The 16808-nt window shown below is 37.0% G+C and overlaps 1 protein-coding gene and 1 long non-coding RNA gene across 5 annotated transcripts; one reads left to right on the forward strand and one right to left on the reverse strand.

Annotated features, from left to right (window-relative positions):
- Positions 1–931: 931 nt before the first annotated feature.
- On the reverse strand, positions 932–16185 carry LOC103462937 (uncharacterized). Of its 3 annotated transcripts, none has more exons than XR_533422.2 (4): positions 16051–16185; positions 14397–14573; positions 14023–14096; positions 932–1348 (listed from the first exon to the last, which is right to left on the reverse strand). It is a non-coding gene; the product is annotated as an uncharacterized LOC103462937 (long non-coding RNA). The 3 variants fall into 3 exon arrangements; XR_533420.3 differs by having other exon boundaries at positions 14397–14588; positions 16051–16157; XR_533421.3 differs by lacking the exon at positions 932–1348 and adding an exon at positions 9860–11508 and having other exon boundaries at positions 14397–14588; positions 16051–16159.
- On the forward strand, positions 10842–16671 carry LOC103462938 (myoblast determination protein 1 homolog). 2 transcript variants are annotated; one of them, XR_533423.3, is made up of 4 exons: positions 10842–11381; positions 14047–14119; positions 16084–16374; positions 16477–16671. XR_533423.3 is itself a non-coding variant. In XM_008406010.3 (3 exons), exons 1-3 carry the CDS (start codon positions 10842–10844, stop codon positions 16284–16286), a joined length of 816 nt encoding a protein of 271 aa, XP_008404232.1. In that variant the 3' UTR covers positions 16287–16671. The 2 variants fall into 2 exon arrangements, 1 of the variants encoding a protein (XP_008404232.1); XM_008406010.3 differs by having other exon boundaries at positions 16084–16671.
- Positions 16672–16808: the final 137 nt, after the last annotated feature.

Genomic DNA, 16808 nt, shown 5'->3' on the forward strand with positions numbered 1-16808 from the left:
TCTGGAAGTCCCACAGGATCTTAGCTCGGTCATTCTCCACCACCTTTGGGGGTGTTCCCCACTTTGATCTCGGGGCCTCCAGTCCATATTCTGCACAGATGTTCCTGTACACTATGCCCGCCACTTGGTTATGTCGTTCCATGTACGATTTCCCTGCCAGCATCTTGCACCCTGCTATTATGTGCTGGACTGTCTCAGGGGCCTCCTTGCACAACCTACACCTTGGGTCTTCTCTGGTGTGGTAGATCTGAGCCTCTATTGCTCTGGTGTTTAGGGCCTGTTCCTGGGCGGCCAGGATGAGAGCCTCTGTGCTGTCCTTGAGTCCAGCTTTCTCCAGCCATTGGTAGGTTTTATTTATTGGTAGGTATATATATATATATATATATATATATATATATATTCTTTCTTAGCGTGACCCTAAAATTCCATCATAAATTTCAGATAATCTTGAAAGTTAAGTTTGGTGAAACCCATTTTATTTTAAAACGGCCTGCCATACAGCAGCAGTTTCAAAATGGCGCTGCTGCCGTCCTGATCTCAGACCGACTCGCTGCCGCTAGCCCGAACCGACCAGGCCCGGAGAAGTGCACACACAGTGATCATCTGATCAGGATGGATGTCATGAAGTTCACAGTGACACAGCTGCCGCTTTAACGGCTGATAACCGAGCCGTTTGGACCGCGGCCCGAACCACGCACTCTGACGTCAGCAGCCATGTAGCTCCATGCTGAGTGACGCCACGGCAACATCTGCAGCAACAAAACAAATGTGAAGCCCGAGGGGGCACTTACAGGCATTAAGATCAGAATCAGACTGGTTCCATTACGACTGGGTCGCCCCTTCATACTGGTGCTGCTGGGATTTCTGGATGAAGTCATGCTCCCTTTTTAATGCTTAGCAACAAACCAGCGATTCGGCCGCGGGCATGAATCCGTTTTAGTCTCTCTGCATCAGCCCCACTAGGTCATTACATAGATTGTTTCTGCATGATTACTGAACTGATCAGTCGCTCAAATCATTGTGGAGGAATTTTGGAGCATCTGGACTTTGACTGGACCACTCTACCTTGATTCCAATGATTTTGAGAGGATTTGTAGTTTTCCAATAGCTGCGCTTCCATTACGAATGTGCGCAAAACTTTAATTTTCCACTAATGTTACCAAAATAAAAACACAATTTCTCAATTGTGGTGGTTTTGTTAAATAAGAAACACAATTTAAATCAGACGTGAAATAAGTTTGTTCATGTGATAAATCATTAAAAACATATGGAAGTCCTCAAATTACTTCCTGTTGTCATCTTCTTCTTTGTGGTTTGTTCCAGTGGCAACATCCGGTTGATCATGTGACTGCAGTGATACAAAAAAGGGTTTCAGTTTTGCGAAATAAAGTAATAAAGTATGGAAACACTTTTGATGCATTTATTTGCACAATTTGACATTCAGAAAATAAAATCACTCAATAGAAACACGACAACTTAAAAAAAAGAAAAATAGTTTTTTTTCCCGGCCGTATCAAAATTGGTTTATTTCTCAAAACCACAATGGAAATCAAGAAAAGTAGAAAATGCAGGTACAACTACAAAAATTTTACATCTTGAAAAGTTTCAATATCCTTTGTCACTTATTTCAGAAAGTGAAACTCATACACAGATTAAAATATAGTAAAATATTTCATGGTTTTATTGCTTGTAATGCTGATTATCTAATGAGAACTGACAATTTAATGGATGGAACAAGTGTGGAATCTTGCTAAAGGAGCCCCAACCAATTACTGAGTGCATTAAAATAAGCATTTCAGAAGCCTGACACTACTGTTTAAAATATATTCTAGTTTCAGATCCAACCAACATGAGACGGTTTAGAAAGTCATTATGTTTAAATGAGTGAAGGAAAAACAGAAATGTTTAGAAAATAACCTCACACTGGTTTCTGTTTGGATAATTCTGAAAACTGAGATCCTGTAAATATTTTGGGATTTGTGTCATCAGCACAGAGATTTCCATTAATACCGGTCGTATTCCGAAAACTGTCGGTAAACCGAGCCAGTGAGAAATGCCCGGTGGGTTCAGGCTCTCAGTGACTTCAGTGGAAACCAGCTGTCAGTTTGATGAGCCTGGAGCAGCTGCAGGAACACACACACACACACACACACACACACACACACACACACACACACACACACACACACACACACACACACACACACACACACACACACACACACACACACGCGCACACACACACACACACACACACACACACACACACACACTTGACTGGTGGGAGCGAGTGGGTCTGATTTAGCTATACTGGACTATAAAAACTTTTTTTCAGACTAGCACTTTACTCAAACATTTCCATAAAGTTTAAAGGGGCGGCATCATGTAAAATTAACTTTTTAAAAATGTTTTTTCCCTCATCAAAAACCTGCTTTGATTCTTTCATTTATGTTTGAGAAACCCTTTAATCTCCATGGCAACCATTCAGCTGTACAAAACGGCTGGGTGGACCTAGCTCCGCCTTTGAGACGCTGCTCCGCCCCCACTCAGCTCCTTCAGACTAGCCTGCAGCAATTAGCAAACACCTGGTGGAGCTGCTGAGGTCTGAGCTACTTCTCATTGAGACGCTGGTGAAAACGTTAAAGGGTTAATAGAGAAGCCATGTTGTTTTGACTTCCTGAGTTTCAGAAAAAGCTTTAGCTTTTTAGGGACAAAGACTCAATTTCGAAGGGTTAAACTGGGAAGGAAAACATTTTAAAGTCATATTTAATATATATATATATATATATATATATATATATATATATATAATTTTATAATAACTAAAGTTTCTTGATTGGACTATAAAATAGCACTATGTGCATTGAAATCACATAATTGGTTGATCTTGGTTGTGTTTTGTGTTCTTGATTCTAGTATGTTTCACTTACCGCAGCTCGTTCCTTTAGATTACTTTTACCTTCTACCTTATAAAACAGCACCTGAATACCAGATAGAGGTCAGAGGTCATCAATTGATGAAGTCATCTTCTGCTATTTCTTGATTAAAGAAACAGTATTTAGGTCTGAATGTGACTAAGTTAATAAAACCGTTCTGGTTTGGACAGCTTGTTTATGTTAATAAAATAATTCACAGTTTATCTTTGAGTTTATTTGATTATCTGAAATATTGGTGTGGTGGTAAAAAAACAAACAATACAAAAAAACTGCAAAAACAGAAAATCTCACCAAGTATTTTTAGTCTAGTTTTTGGTGATAATATCTTAGTTCTCTTGAAATAAGACAAAACTAACGTTTCAGCAAAATATAGGAACTTGTTTAAGTCAATAATTCCTCCATTTTGATGAAAAATATTATTTCTATTGGCAGATAATTTAATTTATAACATCTTGTTATAGTGAAATAATCTGTCAAAGGAAATGGTACTTTTCCATCAATAATAATAAGGAATTATTGACTTAAAAGAAGCTCCTATGTGTTGCTGAAAAGTTACGTAAAAGTTAGTTTTATATTAAGTGTTCTAAGCTATTTGTACTAGAAACTAACAAAAATACTTGTTAAGACTTTGTGTTTTTGCAGTGTGCTCCACCAAAACACACATTATTTCGATTTTTTTAGGCATATTTATAATTAGTGGTGGCATTGCATTATCGTTTTGTGAAATTTGGTTCAGACTCTGAATTTAATCTTGGATAATTCCTTCAAACATTTGGAAAAACGTGAGAAAATTCAACTTTGAAACATTTTTTGAGTTTCTTGTTGTCTCGTACTGATGAGCTTTTTCTTCACTTTAAATTGCTTCAGACAGATAAAGTTGCAGCATGGAGGAGAATAGCTCACACCCAAAACGTCCCGCAGCTTCCTGGGGAGGCTTTCTGTTAAATTTAGCAGCTCATGAAATGTAAGACCCTTCTAGAAGAGGGCGAGCTGCGGTATCATTTCAGCAGATCTGCAAAGCTCTCAAACTTTGCTGCAACTGCAAACATGAATGCAGGGCAAGAAAATACTCCTGACACGCTGACGTTTTTAACATCGTTATGATAAAAACTCCCAATCATATTTAATGCACTTATAACATGGGGAAAATATGTTGGAAGTGAAATAATCTGCCATCATGTTTTCATCAATATTAGGTAATTATTGACTTAAAATTACTTGTAAGTTAGTTTTGTCTCATGTAAAGTGTAATAAGATATTTGCACTAGAAACTAGACTTGGTAAGATTTTGTGGTTTTGCAGTGTAAAATGCGTTAGCCGGTTGCTTATATTAGCTAATGATGTGTTTCTCAGCACATCATTGTAACTTCTTAACGATGCATAAAAACTGATCTGATAAGGCGAGTTAATTTTTTTAGATAGTAATTAAATAAAATAAAAGCTAAACAAAACTTGAATCAATTCCAATAATTCTGCTGCTCTTAACTAATCAGAAAAACTTATTTTTGATTAGTTTCAAGTCAACTCTTTAGTAGCCAATAATAAAAATAATAACAAAGATCACAGCAATTTAAATAAAAATCTGTTAGTTAAATTGTGCCGATCAGGTTTTTTTCTGCCGATACTGATCACCGATACCGATCACATAATTATTATTTTTATTTTTTTATTATTTTTTGTTGCTGCGCGTTTGCGCAGTGTGAAGGAAAGAGGAGACCAGCTGCACAGGCAGGCTGAGAAATGAGATGCAGGTGATCGGTATCGGCAACAAGAGCCAATGATCGCCGATCACCAATCATGCATTTTTCACGAAAATCGGCCCGATTATGATCGGTGACCGATCGATCAGCACACCTCTATACTGTAATATTTCTTCTTCCATCATGTAACATCTGGCCTGCAGTAGGATATTGACTGTTAATAGTTACTCTATGCAACCCCATTTTGATTAATATAAAATGTTAACACATTTTTGTTAACAAGATGTAACTTTGGTTCGTCCTTTTCACATTATGGATCTGTTGCCATAGTGATGGATCTCAGTTTGTTTCTAAAGCTCAAGATGAAGGTCAGCCTTGAAATTAATTTACTAAATTAGTGTTTTAAAGCAAATAAAAGCAGAAAATAAAAACAAGTAACAGTTAAATTCTATCTTAATGTTTTTATTTTGATTAGATAATTTTTGTGGTTCCTTTAAGTTAAATGAAACACCAGATTTGTTGTTACTTTGAACAACCAATCAAGACTCTGGAAGAAAACCTGAAATCTCATCTCTAGGTTATAAAAACTTCAGTGAGTCAAACCTGGTGTAATTTTTTTTAGTGTCTGTCACTGATCGTCTCACTCCTCCCTAATTCTACAAAACCCAAACATGTGGGTGTGACATCTGGGAAGATTCACTCCCACACAGATTGCAGGTTTTATGTACGCAAGTTCATTTAGAGCAAATTAAAATCACCTCCTGATGCAGGAATATCGTTTCTTGTAAACTATGTTCAGGCTAAGTTTAGATATATACTGGTAACGGTTAGGTGTAAACGCATCCACTAAAATGAACAGAAGTTAATAAAAATGTTTTTGTGTGGGGAAAAAAATATTTTCATTTCTATAAGTATTTTTATCTTTTGATTGGAGGCAAATTATTCACTGCAAAAACACAAAATCTTAACTTTTATTAGTGTTTTTGGTAGTGCAAATAACAAATAACTTGGTAGTGCACTTGAAATAATATGCAAATAACTTACAAGTAACTTTTTAGCAAGACATAGGAGCTTGTTTTAAGTCAGCAATTTGTTGTTATTAAATTAAAAATGTTCCACTGGCGTAATAATTCACTTATAGCAAGACGTTTTTCCCCATACTATGAGTGAAATAATCTCCCAATGGAACTCATCCTTTTTCATTAATATTAATGAATAATCGACATAAAACAAGCTGCTCTATCGTGCTGAAAAATTACTTGTTTTATTTCAAGTGTACTGAGGTATTTGCACTACAAAACAGGCCAAATATACTTGGTAATATTTTGTGTTTTTGCAGTGTCATGAAATAAAGTTAATTTAAATCGGAGAAGCAGCGTTCAGATTTTATGCTCCTCTATTCTGGAACAAACTTCTAGCAAACTGCAAAGATGCTGAAACACTGAGTTCCCTTAAATCAACTCTAAAAAATAAACAACTATAAACTAAAATAAATAACACCATAAACTACAGTTTATGGTGTTTCCCCTTAGTTTATCACTGCAATGTAATGGTTTTTTGTTGTTGTTGCTCGTTTGTTTTATTTTTCTTCTAATCATGTGATGTACAGATAAACATGCCTTACATCTGAAATATTTTTATATCTATAGTGTCAGCAGAACTGAAACCCACAGATGGTGAGTCTGCTTCATTCTGCTGACAACAGATGTGATCATTGGACAAAATTTATAAGAAAAAATGCTGCAGCTTTAGCTTTGTTGACATGAAGGAACACTGCAAATAAGTATTTTTAGTCTACTGTCCAGTGCAAATATCTCGAACCTTTGAAATAAGACAAAACTAACTTACAAGTAACTTTTCAGCACAACACAAGAACTTATTTTAAGTGAATAATTCTTTAATATTGATGAAAAAGTTCGACTTATAAGTGAAATAATATGCCAGCGGAACTAATACATTTCTTTAAAATCAATATTAAGGAATTAAATAACTCAAAATAAGCTCCAGTATGTAGCTGAAAAGTTACTTGTAGGTTATTTTTATTAATGCAAGTGTATTAAGATATTTGCACTAGAAACTAGACAAACATTTTGTTTTTCCAGTGAAGGAGGTTAATAGGTTAACATAACTGTTTCCCAGAGCTAAACTAAAAATAACGCTTCCTGTTACTGTTGTAGCTACACTCATTGTCATCTAAAAATGTGTGACCAACTTTTACTGAACCTCATAAAAGAGCAACGCTGCCTATTTCACCATAAGCTTAAACCTGCTAGCATATTTAGCATTAGCAGCAGCGCAGTAAGCTAACTCTGTCATTGGTTACATTTAATTCAATAAAGCAACTTTTACACTGCCGGCCTTAAAGCTTAATTCTGATTTATTTTTTGTGAAATCAGATATATATTTTTTCTTTTGGGAACGTTAGTTCACATTTTCCAATGTGAACTAACGTTCACGATCTCCTGTGAATGACCTGAATTTGTCCCGCATGCGCAGTAGATGGCGCATGGCGGTGTTTTGCAACCGCCATAAAAAAGAAGAAGAAGAAGAAGCGCTCCGTGTTTGCGGAAGTAAACATGGATGCTAATGACAGGAGCCATCTCTTAATCTTAATCTTCATTAAGACTTAGTCTTAATGAAGATTAAGTCATTAACGACTTAATCTTCAATATAGTGCGCTACGATTGTTGCTTTTATTCCCGCTTATCAGGACGCAGAATGGTGACGTGACGAATACCTGGCCGTACAGACACAGTCTAATTTGAAAACATCAGCTACGTATCGTTTATCCAGGTGACGTGGGTCGCATTAAAGCAAAGAAAGCAAATCAAATTTGTGTCACTTCAGGCTGCCTTCAGCCTAAGAAAGAATGCCTTGAAAACTTTTCATAGGACGTTTTATGAGTAATGTTGTGCTACAGTTGCAAGAAAGCATGCAGTCAGTCGTAAATACATGAGTTGCTCAAGTGGGTCCTTCTTGTTAACGGCCTGACCCTGCTAGCTGCTGTGCATGTTGTGCAACTGAATGACTCACATTCTTGATACAAGTGCAGAGGATGCATTAAGCAAGCAGTGCAAGAAAATGATGCTCACTCTGATCTGAAGTCAGGTTATAGTTGCTGCTTTTTGATTACTATGAGATATCTGTCATGGTTTCATCTTCCAGATAAAAAAACCCCCTGAAGCTATGAATCACAAGAGTAGAGAGATGTCAGATCCTACAGTAATCTGCTCTGTAACTTCACAGAGGTGGTTTCCCAAAAACTGTACTCAAGTAAAAGTGGAACTACTTCAACATATTTTTACTCAAGTAAAACTAAAAAGCAGCCGTCCAAGAAATTGCTCAAGTAAAAAGGTATTTGGTAAAAAGTCTACTCAAGTACTGAGTAATTTTTCAAATTATCAACCATTTAATGTTTATAAAATAAATATCTTTTAGGTTAATTGACACTTTATAACTAATTTTCTTTAAATTTTAATCATTCGGGCAGAAAATGTAATCTAAGTTAAGGACATCAGTATTCTGTTAACACTTGAGAGATGCATTCACTCCCTGCTTTTTAAAAAGGGCACACTTTTTTCCTGCAGAAAAAAACATGAAGGATACAACAGTATAAATTACAAAAAATATGTATTCTATCAATTAAAAATGCAGAAAGTTTTTCCACTGGCGGCAGAAAGTTGCCAAAATGTTAAATGTTGGTGTAAAAAAAATCAACAGTTTATCACGGTTTCCCTCTCATTTTGTTTCTGACCGGCTGTTTGTTTTTCTTAATGAATGAAGGATTGTTGTTAAAGTGGGAAGTTGTGATGCAGAACACATGCACGTTCCTCACACCTTCCCAGAAATTCTCCTTCAGATTGATTTCAGCCACTCATGATGGGAGGATCTGGATCCTGTTACTGGGCTCGTTCCAGGGGAAAGTTAGAGCTGCTGACAGCAAACAGGAAAACGGAGCAATGTGCAGAAACTCAGAGATGCTGGGGCAGTTTTAACGATTTGAATGGAAAAATAATTACATCTTATGTACATTTGACATTTTAATGCTAAATTTCTCCCATTGCTTGTTTTTTAGGGTTTTTTTGGACGAAACAAGCCTCTGCACATTTCCCTCTCTGATTTATATCAAGAAATCAAACGCTACCATGAAGTTAGATTATGATTGTTTATGACTTACAGCATCAAAATGAGCCGTTTCAAAAACCTTATGATTGTTCAGTTACACTCGACAGGCACTGCGCCGTTACCTAGCAACTCCAGCGAAGCCCAGCCCAGTTACCTAGCAACCCCAGCAAAGCCCAGCCCGGCTACCTAGCAATCCCAGCGAAGCCCAGCCCTGTTACCTAGCAACCCAAGTTGAGCTCCACATTTTATTTTTGACCACAGATGAGTAAAATAACCCCCAAAATTGTACTCACATAAAAGTATCACTACTTCAACCTATTTTTACTCAAGAGTACCGTATTTTCCGCACTATAAAGGCGCACCAAATTATAAGGCGCACCTTCAATGAAAGGGGTACTTAAAAAAAATGTCATATATAAGGTGCACCGCATTATAAGGCGCATAGAATAGAGGCTTGTCAATTTGTTCTGTACTCTATTATTACACATCTAAATTTGTAAAGAAATGGTCCCAGAGTGCTTTATATAGTAGCTGCTCCAGTCGTCGTTTCACTCACGGTGTTGGTGTTGCGATATTGTGCCCAACTGCATTCTGGGTAACACAGACCAACCGACACGCTGCCGCCGCAGTCTCTGTCTCTCTTCCCCCACCCCTCCCCTCCTGGCTTTAAATGTATTATCAAACTTTATTAACAAACAAGCGTTCTGACAACTATCCCAGCAAGCACCGCGCACTTCTTCTTCTACGGGGAAAATGAAGTCGACGGCTGCTTACCGTAGTTGCTAGACCTGTTGTGGCTCAATATTGGTCCATATATATTATATAAGGTGCACTGTCGGCTTTTGAGGAAATTGAAGGTTTTTAGGTGCCTTATAGTGCGGAAAATACGGTAAAAAGAAGCCGTCTAAGAAATTACTTTAGAGTGAAAAAGTATTTGGTAAAAACTCTATTCAAGTACTGAGTAAATGATCAAATTATAAATCATCTCATATTTAAAAATTACGTCATCAGATGGACCAAAATATAAAGTGAAGTGAAAATTTAGGTATTTTAAGGACAAAAAAAGTCAATAATTCACACAAGTAACAAAAGATAAAATACGGCAAAAATTTTTTATAAATCAGTTTCCTTCAAAATAAAACTTTAGATACTTTAACAGAAGTTGCAGGTGTGTGTCTGAGTCTGGTGGATTTTTGGTTAAAACATGTTTGTTTTTCATTCAGTGGGTTGAAAATTCCGAAATTTTACTCAAGTAAGTGTAGAAATACTTTATAATAAAATTACTCAAGTAAAAGTAAAAAGTACAGCGTAGTAAGAATACTCCTAAAAGTACATTTTACTCCAGTAAATGTAACCAATTACTACCCAACTATGTTTTTGACTCACCATCCAGAAACCATTTGCTGCATTCTTGTTGGTTGTGCAGGAGGCTCTACTAATGCTTTTCAAAGATATATGGTTGTGTAATTGTGCGTCTGTTTGCAGCCATTTTCATGTATGTGTGTAAACATTGAGCTTGGGGGCGTGGCCAGCAGCAGTTTATTTAGATTTAAAGTGACAGAAGCTCTAAAACATTCTGAGAAGATTTTGAGCAAAAACTCAAAATGAACATGTTTTGTTTCGCCCATAGATCCATCCTAACCTGTTAAGCACAATGGTTCACCTTTAATTCTCTGCAACCAGCTGGTTAGAAACAGCTGTTGGAATAAGTTCTGCTGGTTTTAACCCATCAGAGCTGCAGAGTCTTTTCAGTCAGCGTAACGTTTTGTCAGTGATTTGTGAATTTGAACCTGACTGTCGCTTCCCCTGCTTCCTGTTTCTCTGCACTGATCACACACAGCCACGCAGTACACACCTACACACACCCATTGGTCACTGGTGTGGCTGGTCCGCCTCCGCACCGTCTGCTTTATAAAGGCAGGCCACACCAAAGGAGTGAAGTTACACAGACTGGCCCTTTAAACTCCCTGTCAGCTCAGATACAACTAATTGCTGACATTTTCTCTCTGCGTCCGATATTCGAGATTTTGGGAAGATCTCAGAAGAGTTTGTGTTTTTTTGTTTTGTTCTGCGGTTGTCAATGGATTTGTCAGACTTTCCCTTCCCTCTCTCGTCAGCTGATGACCTCTATGACCCCTGCTTCAACACCAGCGACCTGAACTTTTTCGATGACCTGGACGCACGGCTGACGCACGGCGGCCTGCTGAAGTCGGAGGAGGATCATCTCCATCACCACGTGCCAACAGCGGAGGAGGAGGACCAGCACGTGCGGGCCCCCGGGGGCCTCCACCAGGGGGGCCACTGCCTGCTGTGGGCCTGCAAGGCCTGCAAGAGGAAGACGACGCACGCCGACAGGAGGAAAGCGGCGACGATGCGGGAGAGACGGCGCCTCAGCAAGGTGAACGACGCGTTTGAGACGCTGAAGCGCTGCACGGCCTCCAACCCCAACCAGCGGCTGCCCAAGGTGGAGATCCTGCGGAACGCCATCAGCTACATCGAGTCCCTGCAGGCGCTGCTGCGGGCCGGCCAGAACGACGGCGGCGGCTTCTACCCGCAGCTGGAGCGCTACGGCGGCGAGTCGGACTCCTCCAGCCCCCAGTCCAGCTGCTCCGACAACACGGTGAGGCCGCGACAGCTGAACGGTCCATGTGCTGCCTCATGAAATGTGAGGAATGGAACCGGAGATTTATTTTGGGCTCCTGTGATTAGTTTTGATGAATGGTGTCTTTAGAATGGAACAACACGCACTGCAAAAACACAAAAGCGATTTTTTTTATGGGGTCCACTTTCTAATGCAGATGTTATATATAAAGAAACATTGAATTTTTTAAAAAAATTTTCTCACTTTTATTTAGATTCATTAGCATAAATGCTGCTTCATGTCTTCTGATTTTAAAACTAACTTACAAGTAACTTTTCAGCAAGATTAGGGAGCTTGTTTTACGTGAATAATTTATCAATATTCATTAAAAAGTACTGGCTGATTATCTCACTTACAGCAGGACATTTTTCCTGTGTTATAAGTGAAATACTCTGGCCAGGGGATCTAGTATTTTCCAGGGATTCAAACGCTTTCCCCACCAGTAACACCCTTTGGATAATGCTCCAAAATATGCATAGAAACAGAGTTTTACATTTTTTCCTCACTTTTATTTACATTCATTTAGCGTAAATGCTGCTTCATACCTTCTGATTTTAGTTGCCAATAATGTTGAATATATTACACTGCAAAAACAAGTATACATATATATATGTATGGTAATATACTTCTGGTCTAGTTTCTAGTGCAAATATCTTAGTACACTTGTAAGGTAGTTTTATCTTGTTTCAAGTAACTTTTCAGCAACATATGGAAGCTTTTTTTAAGTAAACATTTCCTTAATATTGATGAAAAAACACTAGTTCAACTATCAGATTATTTCACTTATAAAAAGACATTTTCCCATCTTAAAAGTGAAACAATAAGGTAAAAGAACTGGTACTTTTTCATCAATTTGAAGAATTATTTAGTTAAAACAAGCTCCTATATCTTCCTGAAAAGTTACTTGTTAGTTTTATCTTCCAAGTGTAATAAGATATTTGGACTATAAAGTAGAAAAAAGATTTTGTGTGTTTTTGCAGTGTACTAGATAAACTCTGTCCCTCTTTTGATAAAAAAAGTCTGATTTTTATATTAATATCTTCAAATTTTGTTTAGTCTCCTTGGTTTTTAGTTTTGTTAGTACAGCTGAGCTTCCTTTGCTCATTTTCTTGACAGAAGTGTTTTCATTTCTGGGTTAAGAAGCGAAGCAGCTAAATAAATTTGACTTTCAACCGATCAAATTTGCTGCCAGCACAGTTTTCCTGAAATAAAGGATATTTCTATCTAATAATTAGTTATTTTAACTTATGTTTTATAGTAATGTCTGAAAAACAGATCATATTTATGTAAAGAAATGTACATTTATGATTTAAAAATTTATTTTTTAGTTTTCCTTTTTTCCCCCTCCTTCCTCTTTCAACTTTTTTGAAGCTCTCTAGCGCCCCCTAGCGGTCTCCACTTTGAAACATCCATCCATCCATCCATTTTCTTGCACCCTTTTTCCCTCAGTGGGGTCGGGAGGGGTGCTGGTGCTCATCTCCAGCCAACGTTTCGGGCAAGAGGCGGGGTACACCCTGGACAGGTCGCCAGTCTGTTGCAGGGCCACTTTGAAACACACTGTGATAATACACTTAAAAAAAGACTAAACTTACTTACAAGTAACTTTTTAGCAAGAAATACAAGCTGGTTTTCAGTTAATAATTAATAGTGATTGAAAAAATTTGTAGTTCCATTGGCAGATGTTTTTCACAAAATATTGAGTTATAAAAGAAAAACTCAAATTATAAAAAAAACACATCAATATTAAGGAATTATTGACTTACAACAAGCGTCAGTCTTGCTGAAAAAAGTTATTTTTGTCTTATTTCAAGTGCATTAAAATATTTACACTTGAAACTAGACAAAAATACCTGGTAAGATTTTGTTTTTGCAGTGTAATGGCTGTTTCTTTACACCAAGTTGTTTTAAATATAATTCCTAACTCATGTTCATCAGTTTAGCTAAGATTTGTTGTTGTTTTTAAAACTAAAGTTTAAGGTTTCATTTAAAAAAATATTTTTTTTTTTTATGGAAATTTTAAAAAGTGTCTAGAAGGGAACTAGTTCACCTTTTTCAGGTGTTGGTAATGTTAAGTGAGTCAGCAAATGGATTTTAAAAATTACAAATTAAAGATTAAAACATTGTTTTTATTTTATCAAAGCATATCTGTTTTCTTTTTTAATTAAAAATCATGTATTTACATAAAAGGTATAAAAACACATACCGTTTCGTTGTCTCAGTAAATCAGGCTAAACATTAAATGTTTGTCTGTTGGAATTCGCTTCTGCGGCTAAATGCTAAAATAACTGGAGAGAATTTGCCCTGCGACAGTCTGGCTACCTGTCCAGGTGACCCCGCCTCTCGCCCAGAACGTTAGCTGGAGAGGCACCAGCACCTCCTGACCCCACTGAGGGACAAGGGTGTCAAGAAAATGGATGGATGGATGGATGGATGGATGGATGGATGGATGGAAGGAAGGAACTGGAGAGAATTTTTTTCATCAATGGAAACTTTAAAAAGTGTCTAAAATCAAATGTGATATAAGTCAGAAAATAGCTTTTTAAAGATTAAAATTGGGTTAATTTTTGTTTTTTTAAGTTTTAGTTTGTGGTAATTTTGGCAGTGAATAAAATTTAAATACCTTATTTGATGTTTATGTCTCCAGATGGATTTCATCTCTCCGTGTTCGGCCAGCAGTGAAAACGGAAACACTTCCTGTGGAAAACAAACAGTAGACGGTGAGTACTTGTGGTTTTTTAAATCCTTTACCATATAGAAGTTTTTTTTAATTTATGAGTTTCTTCTTTTATTCATGTTATTTCTGGATGGGGTTTTTCTTCAATTTAATCATAACAAACGAATCCTCTGAGATTTCTTCTTAATAAATCTGTTATTTCAGTAATTTAGTGTCATTTTAGACGTTTTAGAAAGCAAATAAAATCCAAATTTACAGAAAAAAATGTATGTTCATTTAATTTTAAAACAAAACATTAAACAAATAAGGACAGGACTCACATTGTTGAAGTTCAGTGGGAGTAAGATGTGCTGAGGATTTTCTTTCTGTCTCATTTTGCTGCTTTTTGGAGGTGATGCGGTTTTGTTGTTGCTTTAAAATCATGACCTTTGACCTGAAGCTAAGCGTGTAGAGGTCAGGACGAGTGTCTGGTCCGGTAAACAGAAGGACGTTGTCTCCTGGAGAAAGGTGGACTTGTTGGGGCAAGAAGTAGGAAGCGGATTGTAGAGCAGGGCATTATGGGAAAATACAACCAAAACAAACGCGTTAGCCGAGAGCTAGCAGGAGAAATGACTTGTGGTTTTTAGCCGAAGACAAAAGAGAAATTCCACAACAGCTAAAAGCTGACGCCGCTCCATTTTTATTTAAATTGTGCGAAGAAGGAAGTTGCGCTCAGTGTCTTTTTCAAAGGCATAGACATGAAAACGTTCAGAGGTTTTCATGTCGTTTCGTTCAGTGGTTCTTGGTGCAGCGCCCCCACAGGCGAGGAGGGGAACAGTTTTCTCAGAAGTTTGGTTAGTTAGACGCAGTGCAGTGACGGAGAACTGCACCAGCTGAAAATGTAACAAATGTGATTTTGGTCCCAAATCAAACAGTCTACCGGACTATCAGGTGTGAAAAAACACTTAATTATTGCTTCCAATTCATTCTTATAGGAATGATTCCTCCCCACTGTTTACTGTGATTTTCTGGCATTTTGTAGACAGACAATCTTTGACCAATTTCATTATGATCTTAACTATATTGTATGATAACAGGATTCACTGGGGTTATATATTTGATCTTGTGCAGCCTTGAGATGACATTTGTTTATTGGCATAATTTATATTAATTATATTAAAACTGAAAAGTTAAAAAAGTGAATCTGAAGTAACTCAAAATTTAAGTTGTAATTATTTAATAAAAACAGCTTTTTTTAAAAGAAAAATTAGGAAGAATTAGGATAAGATGCTCAGGACTCTTATCCTGTCATAAATTTCCTACAACAAACTTCAACATTTCTAAGGCTGGAAATTCAAAAAGTTTCTAGAAAAACACTTCAAATTTTCTGGGTTTAAAAAAAAAAAAAAAACTTCAGACATTTTGAGATAAATCTGAAATGTTCTAGAAAAAAGATTTCTGAATTTGAAAAGTCAAAAATTTGCTCAAATTTTGAGATTAATCTCAAGTATGTTGTTTGGAATATTAAAATTTTGCCTGAAAACAAACAAAAAAAAAACAAGGACATTTCTGTTCAGGAAGAACATTTTTCAAAAGTGAAACATTTTCGACTTTTGTAGTTCAGAAACTTCTAAATCTTTTCTCAAAACTTTCTGAGATTTTTTTTCAATAATCAAATTATTTTTCGAAGCTAAGAAATGTTTTTCTCGGAAAACTTCGGAGATTAATCTCAAAATTTCTTACTTTTTTTCTAGCAAGTTTGAAACACATACATTTCCTTTTTTTTCTGGGAAATTTGATTAATCTCAAAATGTTTTGAGTTTTTTTCTTACAAATTTTATACCTTTGGAGTTCCGACATTTCCTTGGTTTTTTTTCTAGAAATTCTCTTAAAATCTCAACATTTCTGAGTTTTTTTGTTTTTTTTGGCTGAAATGTACTTTTTTCTCTTTCTCTGATATATTGATATATAAATATGCCTTTGTATAAATGTTACCTTATCTGACTTTTTAAAATTTCCCATGTGAAGGTTGCGGCAGCAGCAGCAAGTCGTCGCTCATTTCCAGCTTGGACTGCCTGTCCAGCATCGTGGAGCGGATCAGCACCGACCGGGCCGTGGCCCCCGCCGGAGACAGCGTGGTCCCCCAGGGGGCCGAATCCCCTCACGACGGATCCGGCGTCTCTTCTTCACCTGCGGATCCCGGCAGCATCTACGAGCCAATCTCATCCTGATGGAGCCAACAGCGCCCCCTGCCGCACGGACTGAAACATTGCCTCCATTTTTAAGGAGGAGTACTCTAAATTATTCCTGATTTCTGAAGTAAGCCACTGAAATAGCTGCATTTTCTTATGGATGAAACAGTTTTCCCTTGAGTTTTTTCACATTTTAGCTGAAAAAATGAATTCTGCTGTCTGTTTTAAGCATCCAGGATTCCTGGAGACGACTTTTTTCACGTGATTCCTGCTGATAAGAACTGAGGACCATTAGCACATCTGACTAGTCACGCTATGACAAAAAAAAAACCAAAATACAAAACACATTTAAAGTGTTGGAGTGAATGTCTGTATGATATTTAAGAGCTGGTGAAATCTTAATAAACACATATTTATATTGTGACTTTTTTCACAACCACAACTTCTCACATCCAGAATTATTTTATTTCACCAACATACATTAATGAAATATGGCTGAGCTATTAGCCAAAAACATAAACTTACACTTTCCAGCTCTTTTTAGAGCATAATATTGATTCA

The sequence above is a fragment of the Poecilia reticulata genome, chromosome 3 (assembly GCF_904066995.2).
Source record: "Poecilia reticulata chromosome 3, P_reticulata-male-v2, whole genome shotgun sequence".
NCBI lineage: Eukaryota > Metazoa > Chordata > Actinopteri > Cyprinodontiformes > Poeciliidae > Poecilia > Poecilia reticulata.

What these genes read in the sequence shown, in the direction of transcription:
- LOC103462938 (XM_008406010.3), top strand. Translation starts at nt 10,842, where the DNA reads ATGGATTTGTCAGACTTTCCCTTCCCTCTCTCGTCAGCTGATGACCTC. An exon ending in CCAGCTGCTCCGACAACACG is followed by an intron (nt 11,382 to 14,046) that starts GTGAGGCCGCGA and finishes TTATGTCTCCAG; the next exon opens with ATGGATTTCATCTCTCCGTG. An exon ending in TGGAAAACAAACAGTAGACG is followed by an intron (nt 14,120 to 16,083) that starts GTGAGTACTTGT and finishes TCCCATGTGAAG; the next exon opens with GTTGCGGCAGCAGCAGCAAG.